The sequence below is a fragment of the Aythya fuligula genome, chromosome 5 (genome assembly GCF_009819795.1).
Source record: "Aythya fuligula isolate bAytFul2 chromosome 5, bAytFul2.pri, whole genome shotgun sequence".
Taxonomy (NCBI): Eukaryota; Metazoa; Chordata; class Aves; order Anseriformes; family Anatidae; genus Aythya; species Aythya fuligula.
The window spans coordinates 12,746,372-12,769,977 of NC_045563.1; the positions used below are offsets into that span (position 1 = coordinate 12,746,372).

General features: G+C 43.0%; 1 protein-coding gene across 6 annotated transcripts in view; it reads right to left on the reverse strand.

Annotated features, from left to right (window-relative positions):
* The window catches only part of EML1 (EMAP like 1), a 122,012-nt gene that overhangs the window by 77,120 nt on the left and 21,286 nt on the right, over positions 1-23,606 (reverse strand). For 5 of the 6 annotated variants that reach the window (XM_032188356.1, XM_032188354.1, XM_032188351.1 and 2 more), the window contains exon 1: positions 2,819-2,897. The exons of the other annotated variant lie outside the window; for it this stretch is intronic. In XM_032188356.1, coding sequence (XP_032044247.1) covers positions 2,819-2,885 — 67 coding nt within the window. In that variant the 5' untranslated portion in view covers positions 2,886-2,897. Of the gene's footprint in view, positions 1-2,818; positions 2,898-23,606 lie in introns of those variants that run through there. 6 annotated transcript variants of the gene reach the window in all.

The window sequence follows — 23,606 nt, forward strand, 5'->3', positions numbered from 1 at the left end:
GCATTAATGAGTTATTTTAGTGTTGTTGTTTAAAAAAAATAAAATAAAAATAAGCAAACAGAATAGGCATATGAGCTAACAAAAATGTTTTGTGCATCTGAAGAGACTGTCCTCTGAAAGGGAGATGGCAAATGAGTGTGATAGACTCCATAAAGTAGGCACACACCATTTCCTCCAAGTTCACACCCAAGGAAAGCAGAATGAAATAACCTAAAAATCATACTGCAAGTTTGTGTTTCTTGCTTTGATGCTGCCTCTGAGTGACACCTGAATCCATTAGCACAGTGGCTCCCAAACGCCAACTCTACCCCACTGCTCTGCAAAACGGAGTTGAAGAAAGTAGGTGTCTTTGAACTAGCTGTGCTAAATATTTGTCCTAGATTTTTGACATGCAGCTCAAAACGCAACTATTTTCCTTGCCTCTTTCTTCTCTCCCGTCTCCCTCCATTTCTGATATTTGTACGCACTGTAAGCCGTAAAACCACGCTACTACACAACCACGCAGACCAGATCTGTATACGGTTAAAGAAGAAAACTCTTCTCCTGAACACTGAGTGGTTTCTAGAGAAGAAGGGCGGCTTGGGGTCAGTTTGCCCTCCTGTTGCCCCTTTCCCCCCAGATCAGGTCCCTTGAGGGCCAAGACCCCGTTTCCTTAGCTCACCACAAGCGCCCTGCCCACCCTCCTCCCCTCCATCCCCCCGCAGCCACCAGCTGCCCAGGGCAGGGAGAAGGGACTGGGCAAGGGGACAAGCTGCAGCCATCCTCGTGCCAAGCCGAGAGCCTGCTCGCTGCCCTGAGCCACCTGTGCAGCCACAGGTTATCTGTGGCTGTTCCTACAGGAGTGCTGGCTCCGCACCCCGATGTGTCCTGACACAAGACATGCAGGAAGTCTCTTCACTGTTTCTCCGATTCTAGGTGATCAGAAATTTCCATTATGGCCTTCCTTGGAAAACCAACCCTTTCTTCTATCTTCAGAACAGAAATCCTCTCAGCGTACAATGATGATCACTTCAAGTGCTTACCAGCCATTTCTTTATTTCACTTCACCCCATGCTGAAATCACATTTGTCTTCAAATGTCTATCACCTGTTCGCTCTGTTTGGTTCTTCTTTATGCCTACCCTCCTTACAACTCCGCATCGTCTTTCACAGCACCCATTCTACTTGCAAGAGCTTTCCACTTCCTTCCAAAGCAATTTTCTTTTCCTCTTTCAATCTCAAAACCTTCACTGGCACCCTTCATCTGTAGTTTTTTCCTCATGGGTCATGCGTATCTGTGTGAAATATCTGATCACCTCAAGGCACTATTCAAAGACCCAGTTCTCTTGTTCTGCTTCATCTCGCATAATATAGTCTCACTGAAGGCTAACTCATAAAAGGAAAGGCTTCTGAATCAAACCACTTTCTTTTACAAATACAGAACAATACAGGTTTACAACAGTCTCTTGAGCTTGCTATCTACAATTATATGACAAGTAGGCAGGTAATCTCTTCAGTAACCCATTCTAGAGCATAAAACTTAAGGATTAACGAAGATTTTAAAACCTATGTACAGCGTAAATGGGGAGGGGATATTCTCATCATGTATGCTATGTGCTTAGAGTTACAAAATCAGCAGCAGCGAGAGTTCTCGGAAATAAGATCCTCTGCTTATTCAAACTATTGAGAGTGTTGTTACTCCTCCTGTTCCCACATGCATGCTGCTATCATGAATACTGGAAAAGCAGAGCCCAGAGATTTTGCTAGGAAGCCAGCTTGCTTATAAATGGATTAGAGTACAAAGTTTGCGAGAAATTGATGCATGTTTTCTTTATAAAAATGCTTGCAATGAAATATTTACCAAGATTAGGCAAAACAGGCATCTGCTATTAGCGCACAACCCCCGTACCCAGTCATAGTTTCCTCTCTTGAGGAGCTGGGAGAACACTGCATCCCCGCACAATGCACAGCCCAATCCATCACGTTCTGAAGAATGACTCCCAAAATCTCAAGGTCCAAGTTTTCTGCTAGCCTACCCCTTTCTTGCACCACGCCACAAGGAAAATCGTGCAAAATCTATCATCTTCGTCCTCTCCGTGAGGAGAAGCAAGCTACGTTTGATGCAGCTGCTGTGGCCGAGCAATTTGCCATTAACCTGACTCCAGCTGCTCAGGCAGCAGCCGGCCCCAGACCACGGCTGAAACCTGGAGGAAGCCGAGCTCCGCAAACCAGCTCCGACCGAAACACGGGGCTGCGGACGCTCATCACCTTGCTGCAAAAACACAAAGCAACAGCTAACCTCGAAATAGCGGGTTTTGTTTCCCAAGTTCTCCAGGAGGCACTCGCGGGGATGTTCAGCCCCCACAGACCCACCACCACCAGCACCAGCAGCGAAGGGCCCCCGCTGCCACCCAGGCCCCGCTCCCCAGCGCTTCCCCTGCTGATCCTGACAGTCCCTCACTTCCTTCTTCCTCCTCTCCCATCCCGAGCCCAACTGCTGCCTTTCCCCGCTCCCACCCGGACCGCAAACGCCCCCTCTTCCAACCAAAAAAAAAAAAAAGGACAAAAATAACCAGCTCACAACAACCCGCCCGCCTCAACTCCTCCCAGCCCTTCCCAACCCACAACTCGCCCTTGCCGGGCAGGGAAGGCCGGGGGTCACCTGCCCCGGGCCGGGTGCTCCCCAGGGGTGTCCCCAAGCCCCCAGGGCTGTCCCCACAGCCTCGTCCCCAGCCTGCGGGGGCCGCGCTGCGGCGGAGGCGAAGTTTCTCCCCCTTCTCCCCTGCCCCGCGTTCCGTTGCGGGGCCGTGCAGGGCCCTCGCCCTCCTCCCCGGCCGTACCGTTGCAGAACTGGAGCAGCGAGGAGGTGTCGTAGAGGCTGCTGTAGCTGGAGAAGCCGTCCTCCATCCTGCCCGCACCGCCTCCACCGCCGCCGCCGCCGCCGCGCCCGTCCCGCCGGCCGCCCGCTGCCGCCTCGCCCGCGCACTGAGGAGCGGAGGCGGCGGGGGCCGCGGCGGCCTGCCCCTGCCCCTGCCCCTGCCCCTGCTCCTGCTCCCGTCCCTGCTGCCGCTGCTGCTGCTGCTCCTCCTGCTGCTGCTGCTCCTGCTCGCACTGCTGCTGCCTCACTCAGTTGCCATGGCGACACATTCACTCCGCCGCGGCCGGGGCGGCGGCGGCGGGGAGGGGGAGGCCGCGGGGCGGGGCGCGGCGCTCCCCTTCCCTTCCCTTCCCTTCCCTTCCCTTCCCTTCCCTTCCCTTCCCTTCCCTTCCCTTCCCTTCCCTCGTCCCTCGTCCCTCCTCCCCTCAGCCGGCCGCCAGAGCGGGAGGCCCCGGGGCTGCGCTCGGTTGGAGCGGCGAGAGGCGAGGGGCGGCCCCGGGGCAGCGAGGCCGAGCCAAGAGCGGCCGCTTGCGGCCGGTGCTGGGCCCGCGGGGGAGCCGGGCCAGGCCGCACGGCTCAGCTCGGCTCGGCTCCTCACGGTTCCTCACGGCTCTTCACGGCTCCTCACGGCTTCTCCCGGCTTCTCCCGGCTCGGCTCGGCACGGCTGCTGCCGCCCCAGGGCCTGTCCCGACGCCTGGGATCCCTAGAACATGGGCACCGGGCCCCTCTGTCCACATAGCGTTGTGGCCGCTGCGCCCTCACAATAATAAAGATATCTGCTGCAATTCATGGTGCTGTTCCATAGTGTTAGCTATTCGTTCAAACAGTGCTGCTATCTGTACTCTTTCACCACATATGATACTAAAATAAAATATCTATACATTCCTACACTGTCCATTCATGGTGCTGTATGAGCAGTGGTGCCAAACTGATGGTTAGTAATATTGTAAAATTATGCCCTATCAACTTTGGTTCCTGTGCTGAGGATGCTGACGTGTTCAGTGATTGAAAACCATTTTTATTTCAAGCTCCTCTAGAGAAAAATAGTGCATTGCATATCTACAGCACCTTTCATCTTGAAAAATGCCAAGGCTCTCACAGTGTTGTCCTCACATCTCAGTCCCTTAAGGAGCTTTTTGCATGGCAATTCCATCATGTGGATCCAGTTACAGGCAAGAGCTCTGTATATGTGAGTCTTTTCACCAACCACTAAACCACGGCACTGCTAACACAAAAATATGCTATAAAATTAGGCTGAGATATCAGTTCCATATTAAAACAGAGTGAAAAGTGCTCCCTCCTGAATTGCTGGTGCCAATATCGGTAAAGTTGAAGAGATCTCCAAACCAGTCTGATGGTGCTTAACTTGTATCTGATGAAAACAACTGCCTTTTATAGCTGCAGGCTATAAAATAAGGGAAATTTGTGGTAGCTTGGTTTTAGAGAGACAGACAGACAGAGAATGACTTCAAAAATACTAAGGACAATATATTTTCTTTATGTTTTAAGTGAGCCATAATTCTTTCTCATCTTCAAAGGTCCCTTAGGTTTTCTAATGACCGCCTTATGCATAATCTATCAAACTTTTCCAAACTATCATATTGTTCTAAAAAAGTATACACACACCAACACAAAAACATGCATGAGATTCCTGGCAGACAAGTTACAATATTAGAAAAGTGGAACTCAGTTTTAATACTGATTTTAATTAAGAATTTCCTTCATTTTAAAGGATTATTGCTATGATTAGGTTATTTTTGAGGCTCAGAAGTGTTTTAATGTGCTAATTTTTCACTAGCTAGAGACAGTTTCAACACAAGCAGCATGCTTTCTGTAAGATGTCAATGTTAGCTTAATCTGTACCTCCTTAAGATGTGTAAATTTTGGGGGAAAAAAAATCTCTGAGATCTATTCTGTGGTGTGTGATTTTAATGTCAAAACAGTTTCTGTATAGGTCTGTAGCAATTACAATACCAGATTAATTAAATGGAAAAGGATATCCAAAGTATTACATCAGTAGCTAGAAAAGTGTTGTCAATGAGAGTACTACAAAGATAAGAGAAATAAACACCCAGTAACTTTTACAGTGTCTGCCAGTGCAGAAGAAAGGACAGAAAGGGGCAATACAGTTCCATTTTGGGGAGGGGAAATTAAAATCACTTCGAAAATAAAATCTGAACCTGATCTGAGCATGGCATCATTGAAGGAAAATAAATACCTGAACTTTACAATAGATTACCTACTGAAATTAGTTGTGAATGTGTTGTGAAGCTGACAGTGAAGCCTATCAGATCACCACACTGAAAATCAGCTCAGTGATGTGACAGAAAATAATCTCAGCTCACGTCTCTACATGCTGTTATGATGCCATTATATTCAGAGGGCAAGGGTTGGAAAAGGAAAACACTGTCTTAATTTAATTGCAATGATTTCTAGACCTGTTACAATCTTATTACACTAAACTGCACTACAAGACACAAACTGAAAAAGAAATTATATCTGGCTGTGTGAACAATGGAACAATGGATCTGAAGGATTTGCTAGTGTGTCAGTGGGAATTCTGGTGGTGCATCTAAACAATGAAAACATTTCTTTTTATAGTCCATTTTTCAGTCAGCAATAGTTTTATTCATTTGTACATGTCCAAGCTAGTGCACTGGAAAATGTTAAATGATATAACTGGGAATTGCATCCTAAGCAATACAGTGGGATTGGTGTATTTCGAGGGGATTTGTTGTATGTTTGTGTGTCTTGCTGTTGACAGTGTTAGAAACTCTGTATGACATTACCTTTTTGAAAGCTGCATTTTGTAACTAATGATTTAAGTTTCACATGTATTGAGTGGTGTATTACAAATACCTATTTGGTACATGAAAACAAAACAGCTTTTACACAACCCTAGCAGAATTTTCAGGAGTTAATACTCCAATTTCAGGACAAAGAAACCTCACTTACACTCCCTATTTACATGCAGTGATCAAAGCATTTTGATGTTTTATATATTCCTCTTTTTTTTTTTTCTACTTCTTTTGCATTACTAATAAATACCAAAAATACCCTGTAGTAGTTTCATATCAGAAGCATTGCAATTCATAACACTCTACAGTATAGGATTGTGGAGTATTATAATGTGATGTTACAGCTAACAATACTCTCAACTCAATAGCAAGCTTTCCCAGTCAGAAAGAAGTAAAGAAAATCTGAGCTACAGTATCTTTTTTAAAGTCACTAAAATAGCAGGCACTGGTTATAAACCTTATTCCAATACTGTTTACATTTAGCAATATCATTGAGAAAAGAAGCACAACACAAGCACACTCCATCTGGCTGGCGGAGAAGGACTGTTGAAAAGTGACTTTCCCTTCCAGGTCATTTTTTTGGCTCTGTAATTCGACAGCACCAGGATGCTTTTGCCGTTCGGTGACTGCTTTGACAGGCTACCTTTCACACTGACTACTGGGTCTGTGCAGGATGCCATCGCCTCCAGTGAGCTTGTTTGAGGAATGAGGTGGCTCTTGGTAAGGGATTTGGATCTCTGTGGCAAAGCCTGCTGTGCAGAACTGCCAATGGGATTGGGCACATCGGACCCTTCTTTGCTGAGTTTGCAAGAGGTGAAGGCTCAACTAAACACAGAGGATGAAACATTTTTACTTTAGGTTCATGTAATGCATGTCCATGGAACAGATCAGAGAAGTTTGGACAGCTGCTGCCCATGCTGAGCCTATTTGGTAGCTAGAGATAACTTCAACATGCAAAGCATCTAGCACTGTCAGCAGATGTGCTGGTTTCACTAAAATTTATCAGAGAGTATGATTATAGCATCTATTTTATAGTGACTAACTTTTGAAGAGCCACTTGAGCTGAAAGGAAATCATCTGATTGATAGATCACATTTACTGCCATGTGATCAAAGGGAGCTGAGCTCTGTTGTGTAACTCATTTCATTTCAATTTAAGGCACAAGTGTCTGTTTCACCATTTGCAATCTCACTTAATGTAGCAGTCTCCCTCTGCTCTGGCCTGGGAGCTTTAAATTGCGTGTTTGTTCAAGTTTAGGTTTTCTTCCATGAGTCATAGCTTTCATCCATGAAAAAACTGCAGTGCAACACCTGCCCTTCAGGTGCCTGGCCCCAGAGCACAACCTGAAACATAAGGTACTGCACGTGCACTTCTCCCTCAATAATCTGTTGTCACAGAGGATGACAGGCCCTGGATTGCAGCTGGGAGCGAGGGAAGGAAGCAGAGGAGCTGGTGGGTGATGCTGAGGGCAGGTGTGGGCTCTGCACTGCCACAGAACCGAGGTGCTGCAATCCACCCGCAACCAGGTGTTTTCATCCAGGCAGTGTGCCCTCTCCTGAGAACAGCTGCTTAGGGTTTGTGTCTGGAAGAACAGAAGGTTCAAACCGGGGCTAGAAATGGGGATCTCCTCCCGCTGAGGAGGGCTCAGGAACTGAATCACCCCCCCTCTCCAGCAGGTGCTTTAATCACTCATTTAAAACCAAAAATGGGCACTTGTTCCAGCTCTTCATCCTCCGGGAGCTACGTGGTCAGGAAGCTCGCACAGGAGCATAGGCCTCATTTCACTGCGTGGTGCTCTGCCTAAATTTTGGAGGACGCAGTGCAGAAGCCTGGTAGCCTCAGGCAGCCTGGGCTTGAGGAAGAAGGAGCTGGAGGTGGAGGCATTTTCAGGGTGAGGCAGGCACATAACACAGGCAGACTCTGGGGTTAAGTCTTAGATTTAGCTGCCTGAAGCCTGCCTAAGTCCTGATTAAAACAGATTTTATTATTATTATTTGCCTTTGTTCTTCCTCTTCAGTGAGCAGCAGAAAGCACAAAGTAGGGTTTGCTTTATTTTTCAAAGACAATTTCTTGAGGTGAATGAATTGTCTTCGTTCTTCACAAGAGGCTTTTCCTCACCAGCAGACTTTCTCCAGGTATTAGAGCGGGGTTCTCTGTCAGGGTCCTATCACAGGCTCAAATAAGGATTTCCTTTCCTACTGCTCTGTAGCAGACTTGCCTCCCAGTCTCCTTTATGAAAACACTTCAACTGCTGGAATAATCGCTCATCTAAATAGCAGGACTCCACTGTTTCAGCCACAGCAGGGGTCTTTATGAATGTCACTACAAAGCGCACTTCATGCATGTGGGAAAGATGGGATGTAAGGGGAGAATCACCATTACACAGGCACAGTCTGAGCACATTAAAAATACAATATAACAAATGTGGGCTGAAACCATCAAAGGTATGCATGTTTTACTATCCAAATGAAAACGCGTTACAATAAGTCCGTCTACATCATGTTGTTTTGAATGGCATATATTGGAATTGTGCAATTTTCTCTATAATTAATAAGATTGTTCTTAATTATACTGCTCAGAAAAACATAATATCGGTTTGCAAATTGATTGATTTGCAAGTACAAAAAGAGTGCTTTGAAGATGGAAAGAATAATGCTTTGCACATCTGTGACTCTTCCCGTCCAAAGACAGGAGGCGGCTCAGCAAACAGTGGTGCTTTCAGACTTGCACCAACTTCTTGAACTGAATGTTGTCATTATTTTACACATTTGGAAAATGAGAGGGAAAACATGACACAGCCAAAGCCACGTGGGGAGGTAAGAGACAGAATAAAACCAGAATAACTACCACTTAAGTGTACTAACCATTAGGCTATCCTGCCTACAAACACTGAAGGTATGTATTACTTATACAGTGTATTATGAAATGCTTTCAAGCATAGTATCTGCAAGAGAAATATCCTTATTTTTGTAAGGTCTTCCAACACCTTAGGTTCAATGCACTTCAATGTATGTTATGGCTAAATGCAGACTTGTTATAGCCATGGATATAGTGTTATGATAGTAAAATGATACTATGATGAGAAACAATGTGCACTACAAATGCAAAGGAATGCAACTCCATTTCCACCTTCTAGGCAATCTGTGCTGATGGGGACAGCATTTCGGAGATGTTAATACTCTGAGAGATTGAAGTGAAGAGGTGCAAGATGGATGGCATCAATAAAGAAACAATCTGTTTGCTCTTCAAAAAAAATATTTATTTATTTATTTATTTATTTATTTATTTTCTCCCTCAGTTCCTGCTCTACTCTGCAGCCCTATTTTTGGTGGCTTCAGCCCTACGTAGAGACTGAAAGCTTCAGCTCTTCAAGATCCCACTTCATTTGTTTTGTAGTGCAGTTTCTTTGGCACAGGTTGGGCACACAGCATTTCACTGCCAGGGGTGCAGAAGGGTGATCCCCACACATCTGCATCACTCCCTGGGGGAATTCCCTCTCAGCAGAAGGATCTTTCCTGCACCTACTGAAAACCTGGGCAGCTCCAGACATCTGGGTATTCAGAAATGCTTGCAGCAATTGTCAAAAAGGGAGAACAAGGGCGCTTCTCTGGCACATGGCTGAGATAACTGTGACAATAAATATTCCAGAGGTCTATTTTATGCATATATTTAAGTCATATTTTGTTGGAATTTAGCATCTGCTTTATACAAAGCCATAAGAATATAAATCAATGCATTCTGAATTGTATTGCAGAAGAACAAGGCTAGAGGAAAATGTAGTGTTTTGCGTTTTTTTGTTTGTTTGTTTGTTTGTTTGTTTTTAATGGTAGATACAGTATAGTAAATTGACCTTTTGAGGTGTTAACAAAATTCACCACTTTTTAACAAGGAGGTACTAAAATACTCATTCTGATAAGTTCTTAGAAAGATTTTTAATTTGATGATAAGAATTTACAAGAAGGTGTAAAATACAGAAGCAGGAAACCGTAAGGAGCGAACGGTATTTGTCAGCTACATTGTGAGAGAGAAGCTCCTCTGTTCTGTGAACGTATACCCACATGCCTGTGAACAGAGGAAGGTATCTCAGCACTATTTAGTTAATTTCTCAGTCAGTAGATTGATTGTCTAAACTTGTGCCATATCAGGCCTGACATTTGTAATTTCCCACCTTCCCATGTCAGTGTTTCACTGTTTTCAGGATCCAGCACAATGAAGGCATCATGGGAACCAATGCACACTAGGAAAATTTACTGTCAACCATGTAAGTAATAAAGCACACATAAAAATGTATGTATAAGATGAAGCACCACATCACTTCAATATATTAATGTTACGAATGGCTAGCCCATCTCATTTACGTCACTTTTTACATTGGCAATAAGAGCTGAAATTGATAATTTATGTTAGCGGAAATTTGCCCAGATAGGACATTCTAAAGTTCTTTTGGGTCTGTGGAAAATGAATGATGGCAAAGGTCTTCTCAGAGGTAACGGGAAAAATACTGCCTGTCTCTTAGTGACTTTATGTTATGCTTGCCTTTTCTTAGGGGTCTGTTGGGAAAGACAATTTGCACTAGTGAACAAATCACAGAAAGCGGAGGATTTACTGGTGATCTTAACTCCTGCCATCACCCCTGCCCACTTACTACCCCAACTGACCTAGCTTATTGTTTTGCTTATCCATCTCCAGTGCCTTTGTGTAATTATTAATTACACAAAAAGAAGCAGGGGGAGAAGGCAGACAACAAGGCAGACAACATTGTGTTTGTACCATATGGGTTAGCCCTGTGCAGGACAATAGCAAGGTGACTGGTTCAAACTCCTTAAGTCTCCATGAACTTCTCCCGAGCTGGCAGAAAGGATGACCTACAAGGAATATGCGGGAAATTCAGCCCACTACACTCCCAATTCCTTTGATATCTGTCAGAGCCCAGGACCACCTACATTGAAACCTTACATCCCTCCAGTGCTTTTGCTGCCTCGGCCCATTTCTGCATTCCCAGTACAAGATCCCTGGGCACAACCTGGGGATGGAAGAAAACAGTTAAATCATCAGCTAATCTAAACTTGGCTGGTTTAAAAAAGAAAGCAATAGGGAACAATCCTTTCAGACAGTTTTCAACATCACTTTAAGGTAATTTCCATCATGGGCTGTAGCTTTTATTTTTGTGGGTAGCTGTAATTTTGTTTTGAATTAAATATTTTTTTGTTGTTATTTACTTTGGAGCAACATTTGTCTCAGAAGAAACTTTTCTGTTCTGGTCTGAGCAACAACCCCAAGGCCTGCAATGAGATCAAAGCAATTTGTGTTACACGTGTTTTTTTTTTTTAAAAAAAAGCAATTTATTTCTGCAGATTCACAGCCAGCATACCCAGAAACCTTGAAATTCCACTCTTCATCTTCTTTTGACATATGTAAAATAAATCAGATGCAACAAAAGCAGTGGTTGAACCAAAGAAGCCTTCACCAAGTTGCCCAGGAACGTGAATAGACATAGTGGTTTGGATTAAGGAATCAGGCCCATACAGTAATGAAATATTTGGCTTTTGAGGAAAGAATGCAGTTTGTCTTCAAACACCTCTGCCAGGCAGCGCAAGGTGTAGGATTACTAATCCGCCCCGGGGGAAGCCATGCGTGGCATTCTTCTCTTCCGTGGTGGCAGTCAGCAGTTTGAGTTGTGGACAGAGGAAGAAGAACAAGGGGCAACAATGACATTCCCGCAGAGAAGCCCTGAGAAATTGTCCAGGCCCTGCTGCCTGGCTGCCAGCCACGGCAGCATAAGGAACACTCCTTCATTTGTTGCACATACAGTCGCTTAATTTTAAAAACACTTCCTGATGCAGCGTTTTAATTCTTAAGTACTTCGCCACCTGACATTTCTCTCTTGAATTTACAAAGGAGCAAGAGAAAACCACAGCTATGGATAAGGGAATGGAGAGAAACTAAAAGGATTTTATCACTAGTGCAGTCATAATTCAAGGAAAAAAGAGCTAGAAGACAAGTTCTTTTCAACTCTTTGATGCCTGACAACCCCTCCTTTTCCCACTACTCTCCGACGGAATAAATACTGGAATAGAGAATAGAACGGATCTCAAAAGAAAAATATGTATTGTGTGCCATAAATTACACAAGCAGATGCAGCCATGAACGAAAGAATTAAGAACATAAAACCCCCGCGGTGTGCACTGGCTGATGAAGGGCTGGCGGCTGCCAAGGGACACTGCGTGACCAGGGGCAGGCCAAGCTGGGATCTCGCACAGCCCCTGTCACGCAGCACTCACTGCCTTCTCCTTAGCATTCATCCTCTTACACAGCTCTTCTGCATATTGGTAGCTCTTTAATGAGTGTTTTGGCCATAACCAGCTTGTGGTACATCTTACAGATGCCTGAGAAATTTGGTGATGAAGGATTTTGCACCTTTTCCCAAAAACATCTCTTCAGAGGAATATTCTCACCCTAAGGTGAGCAGATCCACCTAGACCAAGGGCAGAATAGGCCGAGGGCCAAGCCTGAAGCTGCTGCAGCCATTCAGAGTACTATCAGCTTCAGCTTGGTTTCATTACTCTTTGATGGAAAAAATGTAATATAGCATTATTGTGTTATATACTGAAATAATTACAAATAACCTAGCTAGCTGCTTAATGCTCATCTGAGATTGGATCCAGATTTTTCATATTTACACATCTAGAATACATTCCCATTCCTTCAAGATATCGCTTCACTTATTAAAAGCTTAGCAATATTGGTGCCATTTAGCTTCACATGACCAATTAAGAAGATAAAGCACTTGATGCATTATCAAGGGCATCAAATAGTTAGATGGCATTCACTTGCTATCTGTAAGATGCTTTGAATAAAACCCCTATAAGACTCTGCAAAAGGACATTTTGCCAACTTCATTGTTTTAAATGTCACTTGGTGACCACCCAAGAATAAGGAGTAAATAATACTTTATGCTGGAAAAGTATACATATGACCTATGATTTTCAACTGTCATACATGTGAATTTGCAGAAAATTATGCAATTAGAGACCAGAAGCAGAGTAAAATATCTGTTTGCATTCAATTCTGCTGAGCAAATCAGAATTGCCAGAGGACTACAGGACAAACATCCTTTTCTCTCTTGCTTGTGCTCTCCATAAGCTATTCACTGCTTCAAGTTGCATCTATTCAAGCAACACAGTTAGGGGACAGTCAATATAATTTAGCATTTTGTCCTTTTTCCATTTGTTTGATGAAGAATTTTTGTTTTGTCATTCATGAATGAATTAATTCAATCATGAATTCCCCCATGTGAAATTAGGAAATATGACACATGAAGTTTGAAAGCCAGGGTTTTTCCATCCTTGCATGTTTTCCCTTGGAGCTCAGAAACTCAAGTTATCCCAGTGCAGAGGAAGGAGACAAAATGGAGTAATAAAGTCTCTGGCTACATCACAAGCCCCTTTCTGACCTGGCCATAAGATAATATACGGAAAGTGACTGAATTATTCAGGATAAGTATAGATGAGCTGCAAAAGTATGTTGAGGCAAAACCAGAAAGACAAAAGCACAAAATGAGGTGCATGCAGGGACAGAGAGGCAACAAGCTGTCACTCCACAAGTGCATGTGAAGAAGGCCAGGGGAGCACTGGCCCACTGCCTGGGTGCAGGACAGGTACTGGCAGATGACACCAAGGAGGTACAAGTTATGACTTTTTTTTTGTATCTGTCTTAATTCAACATGTATTTCAACAAACACATTAAGTCAGTGCTGTTGCTGAATACTGCAGTTACATCCCTTCTGCTTCACTCCATTCCCACCTCCTTGCTCCCTCCTGCATCCCACTGCCACAGCCAGTGGTAAGGGCACACAGGGATCTGGATGGGGGAACAGATCCAGCTGAAAATTAGCCTAGCAAAGAGGTGATTGTTAGCAAGATAAATTAGTTCCTCGGTTTGATTCACCTCATGGCAGCACCGTATTCAGATAATTTTCTTTTCAAATTGGCTAGACTATTTAACTTCATCCCACGGTGCTTAAAGCGCAGGCTGATCACAGAGCTAGTAGTTACTGTCTCTGAGAGACTAGAGGCACAGGGTGACAGAAGATCAGAAATGCACAGTGCCTTAAAATGGGGGAAAAAGAAGGATCTGGGAGATTACTGATCAGTCTAGGTAGCTTCCTCCCACTCACCACCAAAAGAAAAAACAAATCCCTAGGATTTTTTAAACAAACTGTTTGTATGTACCTATAAGATAGTGGGGATGTGAGCAGATTCAGCTGCAGTTGTAAGAACAAAGTTTGCCAAACCAGCCTAGTTCTTTCTATGACTGCATTGTGTTGTGGACAGGGGGAAGGCTGTCAGTGTCATATAACTTGCACAGCCCTGGTGACCCTGCTACACCTGTTCTAACAGGTGTAAAACTGTAGGTAATTATACCTTAAATATAACACAAAATGAGGAAATGTATGAAATACAATTCTGCATGATTTGGTCCTTAGTCCCATTATATACAACGTTTTCCTTAATGACTGAAAAAGGGAGTAGAGCTTACTTAAATGTGCAGGTCGCAGCTTGGGAGCACTGCTAGTATGCTAGTCAATAGGCAGATTAAAATTAAAAAAGAAAAAATAAAAAGACTTGAAAGAACTATCTGTAAAGGCAAGGTAACAGGTAATAAGGCTGGCCCACTGCAAGAGACTACATTTAGGCAGTAATTGTCTGATGGAAGGCAGATAATAACTGATTAGGAAGCAGTTTTAAAAGGGTAGACCACAAACTGAACATTTTGTCAGCTGTGCTGTGCAAATTGGAAAAGGCAAGCATCATACTGGGATGAATAAATAGTCCTCCATGAAGTAATCCTTCCACCTTACTCAGCACTGATAATGCATTAGCTGGAGCACTAGGGCCAGTTCTGCATGCCATATCATAAGTAAATGTGGACCACAAACAGAGAATCCCCAAGACAACCAGAATCATCTGAGAGAGCTTCAAAGCGTGACCTGTGAAGGCAGGCTGAGCAAAATTTGAGGCTGTCAAACCCAGGAAGGTGGTGTGAAAGGGGGTGATAAATTCCTTGAGCGCATAAAATTGTATCAAAAAGGAAGAGAGTTATCACAGTTAGAACAAGTTTAGATGGTGTTTAAATTGTATCAAGAAAGGCTGTCATTCAGATTAAACATTCGAGAAAAAAATCTTTCCAATGGTAAAGGCAGTAAAGCACTAGAATAAGTTACAGAGCATCCATGGAGTCTTTAAGAACATTTTAGACAAGTGTTTGATATGATTTAGTTGGCCCTGCCTTGGGTTACATTGACTAGATGAACTCTCAAAGTCTTTTCCAGTCTGGTTTTCCTGAGATTCACCTCAGTGTTGTTGTTCAGACCTTTAAGCTTTCCAGGGAACAGTAAGTACAAGTCTGCTTCCTTGGACATTGCGCTGCTGTTCTTCTCACACCTATTTTATTTGGTTTACATGATGTGAATCGCACAAGTAATTGGCTGGAATACCTCAAATAACCCTGCTGCACTTACAAACTCTCTCATGTGCTATCTAACTAGGATAATGGAAATTGAGATTTCAGGTCTAAAAGGCCCTCTGCCTGCTTAACCACCAAACAGCAACCCACTGCTCCATCTTCTGCTCTGAGGAGATCAGATCTTGCCCCTGCTTCAGTCATCAACAACAGATTCCTACCTCCTCAAGGGCAACTGATGGAGCAACTGGTTTAGTTAATGTCATACCAGGAAATAAATTTCTCATTTCCTTTCTGAATACTCATGTATGTGGTGCTACTATTTGGGGGCTGATGATGGGGAATCAACATTTCTTCTCACAGTCACTTGTGTATGTCAGGCCAGGCCAGTACTAAGCAGTTCTGTTCACTAGTGCTCATTGTAAAATGAGCTCCTGCTCCTATCCCTGCTATGAGGAGATAGAAAGCAGAGCTAAAATTTGGCCAAAAAATCACTATCACAATCACAGTAGTGAAATACCAAAGGACTGAGTAGGCATTAGGACTGAGGTGTCCCCACTGTCAGCTTCCAAAACAATACGTGGGATGGCTAGGATTTGGGTTTTCTACTCTGTTCCCTTTTTTGGACCCACTCCTACTCTGCCCATATGGACAAGCTCACAAAATAAAAAGGCTATTCACACTGGCTGCAGTACTTGCTTTCAGTTAACAATGTCTAATTGCTGTTTAGCAGGCAAATGCATACAGCTATGGAAAGGAGAGCTCCCTTTGTGTTTGATGCTTCTCTGCATCTGAAACCAGCACATCTGAAAGTGTTTTAGAGTGAACTCAGTCTGTGCTTGGCTTCGTATCATGAAGTACTGCAAAGGACAGAATCAAATGTTTGCATGTGTTTTTATTATTTCCTTGTATGAGATGAAAGACATTTATGCCTCTTTTCTCTTTATTTACAGAGTGCTACATTGCAAAAGCATGCTGTACAACCTGTCCTCCCTTCCCCTCCTAAAAAAGTGATATTCAGATATGATTTTTTTTTCTAGGAGGTACAATCTCCTAAACAGGCACTGAAAGGATCCTTAGCCTTGAAGTCTAGACAATTTTTGTTCTGAACTTACAGTTCACATTGTTAACAGAAGTAGTTTCTGCAAGAACAATTTGACTTTTACATTATCTAAAATACACATTTAATATATACATTATATACATGTATAAAGAATGGCTAGATTAAATTAAATTTGTACTTTTATATGATGTACATTTATATATATCTTTTATTCCACAACATAAGCCATAAATTATAAAACGGTATCTTCACATTTTTGAAATTCAGGTTTGCCGTTCTGCTTAGACGCACTCCTGTGACATTTGAGAATGCTGTGACATTTGGATCTGCGTCCAACAGAGGGAGGTGTTTAGAATTATGGAGTTGGTCAAAACTCTTTCTAATTTTAAGGAATTCAGCCTAAGGGAGGGGGGGAAATGCAGTGGAACAACACATAATTTACCATTGCAATAATATGCATTTAGCTACTCTGTTAGGATTCAGCTGGGCTACTTTCAGCTGCCCTACTTTCAGAGAAGATTTAGGATGAGAACAACTGGCATTATTCAGAGGGAGGACTATTAGACCTGACAGGTGACAATATCTTCTCTGTCTCAGAAAGGAACTAAGATTCTCTAAAAATAAAATGCAGTATTTGGTTTGTGCTGCCTGCTTGATGTAACACGAACTGAAGCAAAGGTCCAGTCTGGTAGGCAATTTGGGTTCAGTAAAAACCTGAAGTTACTCAGCTGTGCTTTCCTCGCAAGCAGTCACTATGGCAATGGGAAAATATTGTGAGGTATAGGAATGATGGGAATATGACTCAGAGAGCACAGAAAGGGAACATTCAAAAACGTAACTCCCAGCAGGCAGAGAGTAGGCTCTTCAAAAATAGGCACAAACAGAGGATGACAGTGTGTAACTGCTCCGCACCACTGTGCTAACGGGGCAGCACAGCTAATAAAGAAAGGGTCACTTTGCTGTATAGCTTCACCCCCACGTTGCAGGGGGAAACAGCAGCAGCAGAAGCTGTGGCTGGGTGCCATGGTCCTGCACCTCTCCCCACTGAGATATTGCTGGGCAGGCACAGCCAAATCAGTGCGCAACGTCTGCCTCCTTTCCAGAGGGAAAGGCTTCTCCTTACACCTGTGAGGCCACAGAAGCTTGCAGGAGGCTGAATCTTGTATGAAACCTCCCTTGTCACCTGCTCAGCTCCCACAGAATTAACCCAGATGCAAAGGAAGGAGCCCGAGACAAGAGCCAGGCTGCAGGGGACAGCACAGTGCTCCCTACAAAACGTCACACCAGCAAGAACTACCAGGTGAACCCAGATCTGCAACAGGGCTAGCCCAGCACCAGATGGGTCTCAGCAAGACACAGTAGACATTTATAAAACAGCTTGTCCTTAGGAGGATTTTCTCCCCAGTTTTGCTATTCAGTCCCAGGAAGCAAGAACATATATACCTTCATCAATTGCAGGAGGTGGAATTACATATATAATTTCCCTTGTATAAAAATATGTATTTATATCCTGCAGGTAATGATGATTGCATGGCCTCTGTTAGTGCTAGCCATTTTCTGAATCCTTTATGCTTTTGGCCTCAGTAGTACTCTGATGTAGTTAACTCTACAGATCAATTATGCATTGTGCAAAAGCTTTTCTTTTAATCAAATTTATGTCCTGCCTTTTACTTAACTTAATGTGACTATATCCTTGAACTCTGAGAAATGCCAAGCTCACTACTCTTTTTTTTTTTTTCCCCCTACATCCCTCTCAAGCTTCCCCTTCGATCTACTCAAATTGTTCCACCTTTCACACCCTGATGGAGGTGAGAGCTGCCTTTCCCATGGGCTTCTGGGACCCATGGAGTTAAGACGCTGTCCTCCAAGCTTCCCTTCCTGACCTGCCAGCCGCTGCTTCATGAGAAATTCAGCCTGCTGGATCCTTTGATCCGGGTCCCCCGAGGTTTGCTGCGGGAGGTACAACAGAGCCCTGAGGCATCAACACAGTTATTCTGTATTCTTTTACCTTAAATATACTGGCCATCAGTATTGTTGCTCAGCAACATGAAACTGTGTATCACTGCTGGCTTCATTAAACTTTAAAAATATTTTTTCTTGCCAACTCAAATAAATAATTGACAATGATTTCCGTGTATATTTAGCATGTCCATTGGAATTCCAGTAAGTAGGTAAAACAGCCTTTATATATGTAGAATTAAGAAGAAATAACTAATACTGGTTGTAAAATGAAATGCACATGAAAAAATACCTGCATATACATAGCAATTTGTAAATCGTTCAAAGAAGCTGTAACAAATAAATGTCAAAGCCCTGTAATTATTTCCTTACCGAACACATTGCACTTTTTCTTTGCAAAGATCATTAAATCTTATTGCATAATTTCCTCTTAGAAAATATGACAATAACTGATCCTTTAACTTTATTATACATATATTTGCTAATATAGGCAATTGAACACATTAAATATGCGTAAATGGAGAAGAACAGATTTCAACATATATATTTTCTGGCTGAGTAACAATGCCTGAGGTTATTAACAGGGAATGGATTGTAAAACTCAAGAGCACTTTTCATCATCTAACTGATGGATTGCTTGTTATTCACCTCTAGCATCAGCCCCGGCTATAATAAATTGCTGCAATCCTTATCAGCAGATTCTTTTCTATTATCCGTGTGAAGTCCCAGTTTTATCTAATTGGTGGCATTACCAGAACATTTTTCTGCAAATACAGAAGCCTCCTGGTAAATGCAATTGCTGCCTTAATCCATAAGAGGCGCATTTCAATGCACATCTGTGAGCAGAATGAGGAGAACCTGAGCTAGGGAACTCTGGAGATCTCCAGTCATGTTTGTTTTTGCAGTCATTTAGATGGGAGATAGAGGGATTAATCCTGTAATCCTTACTTAAGCTAAACTCCTGCTATCTTCAGTGAGATTCTCACTGAGGAACAGCTGTAGAAATTGGCCTGAACAAAGCCAGAATGAAAAAGGCCAAATTCTGCCCCTGGGTATGCGTGTTTGACTTCCTTAAAACCTGAAGGGTAACACCCTTGGCCTGGGATAATCAGCACACGATTTCCCACCCAGCACTATGGTGCCAAGACATCACTCAGTATAAATACCAGGCGTATCTGCACCCCATGGGAAAAATATTTCTATCCAATCTTCACTAAGAAGCAAGAGAACAAGTGCAAACTGAAACTAACATTCACAAATAAAATGTGTATTTTATTAAAAAATAAAAATAAAAAAGAAAGTCATCCATTTTAACAAACCTGGCAGTGCTCACAACATTCATTTTCACTGAATTCAGAGTTATTGCCCCCATTTTCCAGCTGGAATGGAAAATCCACATGCAAAGGTAAATGATTTTCCACAGACCACACAGCAAGTGATGAGTATCATAGGGACAAATTAATCTTGGATGTAAATCCAGAAAGATTAATGGAGCTCTAACAGGGATTAATTTGGCCCATCATCTCTAAGAATGGCAAAACCAATTAGGTCCCGTCATTAATCTTTTGGTTAGCTCAGGACTATTTCTTAAGCAATACTGGAAAAAAACACACCAGAACAGAAATGACCAAAATAGCCACTAAAAGTAGTGACTCGGCCATTACTTGGCAACAGGACACTGAAATAGTGACAGCAGCCCCAGTGCGCCCCGTGCTCTTCTCCCTCCAGCTCCCATCCCGACAGGGATGCTCTACAGATATCACTTATTTGAGGACTGGATGGAAAGCCAGCCCGGACTTCAGTTATCAATTGGGTTTGGGTCTTTGGTCAGGACAAGACTTCAATGAAACTGATTTGGAGTCAAATATATTTATTGTGGCCCTAGGATCTTCAGCTCTTTGGAAAATACAAAATGAATGACCTATAGAAAGATTCACTTCTCCCAAAACTTCTCCCAAAGTGGACACCGGACTAAGTGTGAAAAAAAATAAAAAAAAAACATTAGAAATAAGTATGAAGAAGCAAGTATTACAACACAGAAGAGTCAAAACTGGCCAACAACAGAGAATGAGCTTTCCTCCATTTGGCTCAGAAATTTTATTTTAAAGACAAGTTAAATTAGACCAAAAAATTGTTAAGGAATAGTGACCACCAATAACAAATGCATATAAAGCAAAGATGCACTGAACTATGAAAACCATGGCTTCCAGACCATGGTTGATGGAATTTATGGAAAACAAACATATGTGATATTGGCAAGGTCTAGCATGAGGACACTGAACAGTGGAATCAATTGTGAATTTGTACCCCAAAATTGTGTGCATTATCTAATAGGCCTGGCAAAAGTGTTCCACTGGGGTTTTGAAAGCAAAACTTGGCAACAGTGAGATCATTAAAACCCTACTGCATAGAAAGACTCATCCAAAATTGTGGTGTGTAGTGGGTTTTTCATTGTTATTGAGAGAAGAAATATTCTAGGATCTTCCCATCAATAGTCCTCTCTGAGTAAGAGTTTCATGGACGAAACTCCAGAAACAGTGAGATAACTTAAAACCTCTTTCATGAGGATGTTCCTGGATAAAATAAAACCTCCTCATTCTCCGTGGTGTGGGAGCTGAAACCAGGTGGCCTGCTCAGGCTGACGGTCTGGCCTCGTTCCCAAGGGGAGATGTAGGGATGTGCACCCTTGGATGGGAAGGCAGGTACAAGCTTTGCAGTGCAGGGCTTTCCAGCTTGCTTTACACCCCAGCTGGCTGAGCACTTCTTAGTAATTTAATGGCACACTGTTGAGTCCATCTGCTAACAAAGGATGATTAAATAACAATTATAAAAAGAACAGAGTAAGCCCCTGCCTAGAATATGAGAGAAACTTCAGTTCTGGCAGAGTGACTTGAGTGAAGAAGATGGAGTGGGACAAGAAAGATTCTGAGTCAGTGCTGCTGTGTCAGCATAAAACCAGTCAGGAGTATGTACTTCCACATACCAGTACTCATTGGTGTAGAAATGGTGATGTGGAAGTTTCACCAGCCAAGAATAGTAAATAAATGTACCGGGGAGCATTCCTACATGTATTATCTGTGTTTTAGGAAGGCAGTGAAAACAACAGGAAATGTGTTTAAGAAAAAGCTGTCAAGTTAAGCCCATAATGTATAAAAAGATAAAAGAAAGTCTATTCTAGTGTCTTCCTTTGACAGATGCATCCAAGGATATATTCTGAGAAGTGCTCCAGCACAAGTCTGCCTCCAGAAGGACTTTCAGACTAGAAAATGAAAATGTTTCTCACTGTTTCTGACAACCACATTTAGTCATTAGAGGAAGAAATGATTAAAGATCTCTATAATTTCCAATTGTATTGAATGTAATTTCCTATTATATTGAACATAATTTCCTACTATATTGAACATAATAATCTCCAGTCAAAAAGAAAGGTTTGATCCCACCTGAATATAAAAAGCTGTATTTCAGCAGACTGGCCACCTTAATATGAGTTTTCCTTTTAAAGAATAGATCAGATTTATCACTAGTGATTTGGGCAATGACCATGTCCATGTCACCACTTATCCCACCTTGCTAACACACAAGAAGCGCAGTGCTGCAAGCACAGGGCTACATAAAACCAGTCAGTAAATGGAAAGCTGTGTTGAAGTGTGTAACTGCTACGCAAACCAATTAATGCCTTCACCTCTGTTATGGCTGGACACAGGTAACTTCTTTTGGAGCTCATATATGCTGTAGAAGCAAGGGGGCCACCAACCTGCTCAAGCATCCTAGATATTAGCTCCATGCAGATGGACTTGCACTGAAAATCTTATTTAGTGCTGGGGGGGGCAAAAAATCAGTACTGTATTGCTGTAGTGAACACCACTATAAAAATACCTGACATTCAAATCACTTCATAAAAATAACTTCCCCACTAACCTTATAGAGAGTCTAGTTCATAATCGTTGTCCTACTTAAAACACACGCATCAGGAATAATTTATGAAAGAAGACACATGCATATTTATAGTAATTGCAGTTTTACAAGCCCTGTTCACCAAAGCTGCAAGATTTGGGGAAACAGGAAAAAAAGCAGCGACAGCAGCTGCTTCCAGGCAGCGTGGCACACAGCAAAGGCCAGACTTTGCCCCACAAGCAACGCGTTAGCCTTTTGCCGATCATCTGATTGTCAGGGGCTGTTGATTTCATTAGCAATCAGCCCTGGTTGTGTGCATTAAGACCAGGGTAAGAGGCAACCTTTAATGCACGTAGATATGGACAAGCCCTTTATAATCTAGTTTGGATACATCTGATGCTATTCAGAGGGTTACTGGGTTCTCTTTTCCAGACTTTAAGTGTAATAATGGAAACATTTATTCACTGAATTATGTACATGGTGCCCACTAAGCACTATATGAAGAGCACTCAGAAACAGACCATGCATGTATGTGAAGTCTGTGGTCATTTTCACATACCCATTTTATTTCATATTTACACCAAATTAGGGACAAATTAGCTCCCTGCCATGTCCATGCTAAGAAGTGGGAGCTTCAGCTGTGGTGCAGTTTGCCCAACCCAAATACATCCCACAACACCCAATGACATCGAGGGACATTTAAAAAACAAGAAATACTTATTTCAGCCTGCAAGCATCCCTTCTGACGTTTTGGCAGATGGTACCAGCTCTGCACCCTGCAGCTCCCTATGGCAGTACCACCTCCAGCCCCGTTCTGCAGGGAGCACAGATGCAGCACAGCATGCCTGAGGACTAACAGGGCTCCTCTCGCAGGAAACAAAATATGTGCCCCAGCAGGTAGAGCTGGACACCATCCCCTTGCTCCAAGCATGCAGATGTAGAGGGGGGTAAATAAAAAGGTGAGACAGACCAAGGTCTGAAATACATCCCACAGACTCAGTGTCCCAAAAGCATGAGCAGCTGGTTAATCTGATTAAAGAAAATGGCAAAACATCTTGATGGTGACACAGCCACAGGGTGATCAGTGTGCAGTAGAAGCCAGAGAAATATGTATCACCCACAGAACTCAATTAGCTAACTCCACCGATACCAGAAAAGTAGGATGCAACCCAGCGTGGCTGATCCATGCACAGTTTGGTGGCACCCACCTAAAGCCACTGTCCTCAACTCCTCCTGGGACCCAGCATGCTGGAGGTTCCCTTCCCACACATGCTGGACAACATGGACACCAGCAGTATGAGTAGTGGCATTATCCATGTATAGGTATCTCATCTTTATTTTGAATGAGAAAGAGCCCATGAGGATGGATTCCTCACTCGATCTATTATACAACGTGGGCAATACATGGCCCAGGTTCTTCTCAAAGTTTTTTTTTTTTTCTATAATGGAAAAATATTAATTCTTCCACAAACGCTGGCATTCAACCTCCCAGCTGGATAGTTTCAGGTAGAAGTACAGTGAGATCTCTGAAGCTACCTTTCTAACAACTCATGGGTGTCTGACACAGCCCTTC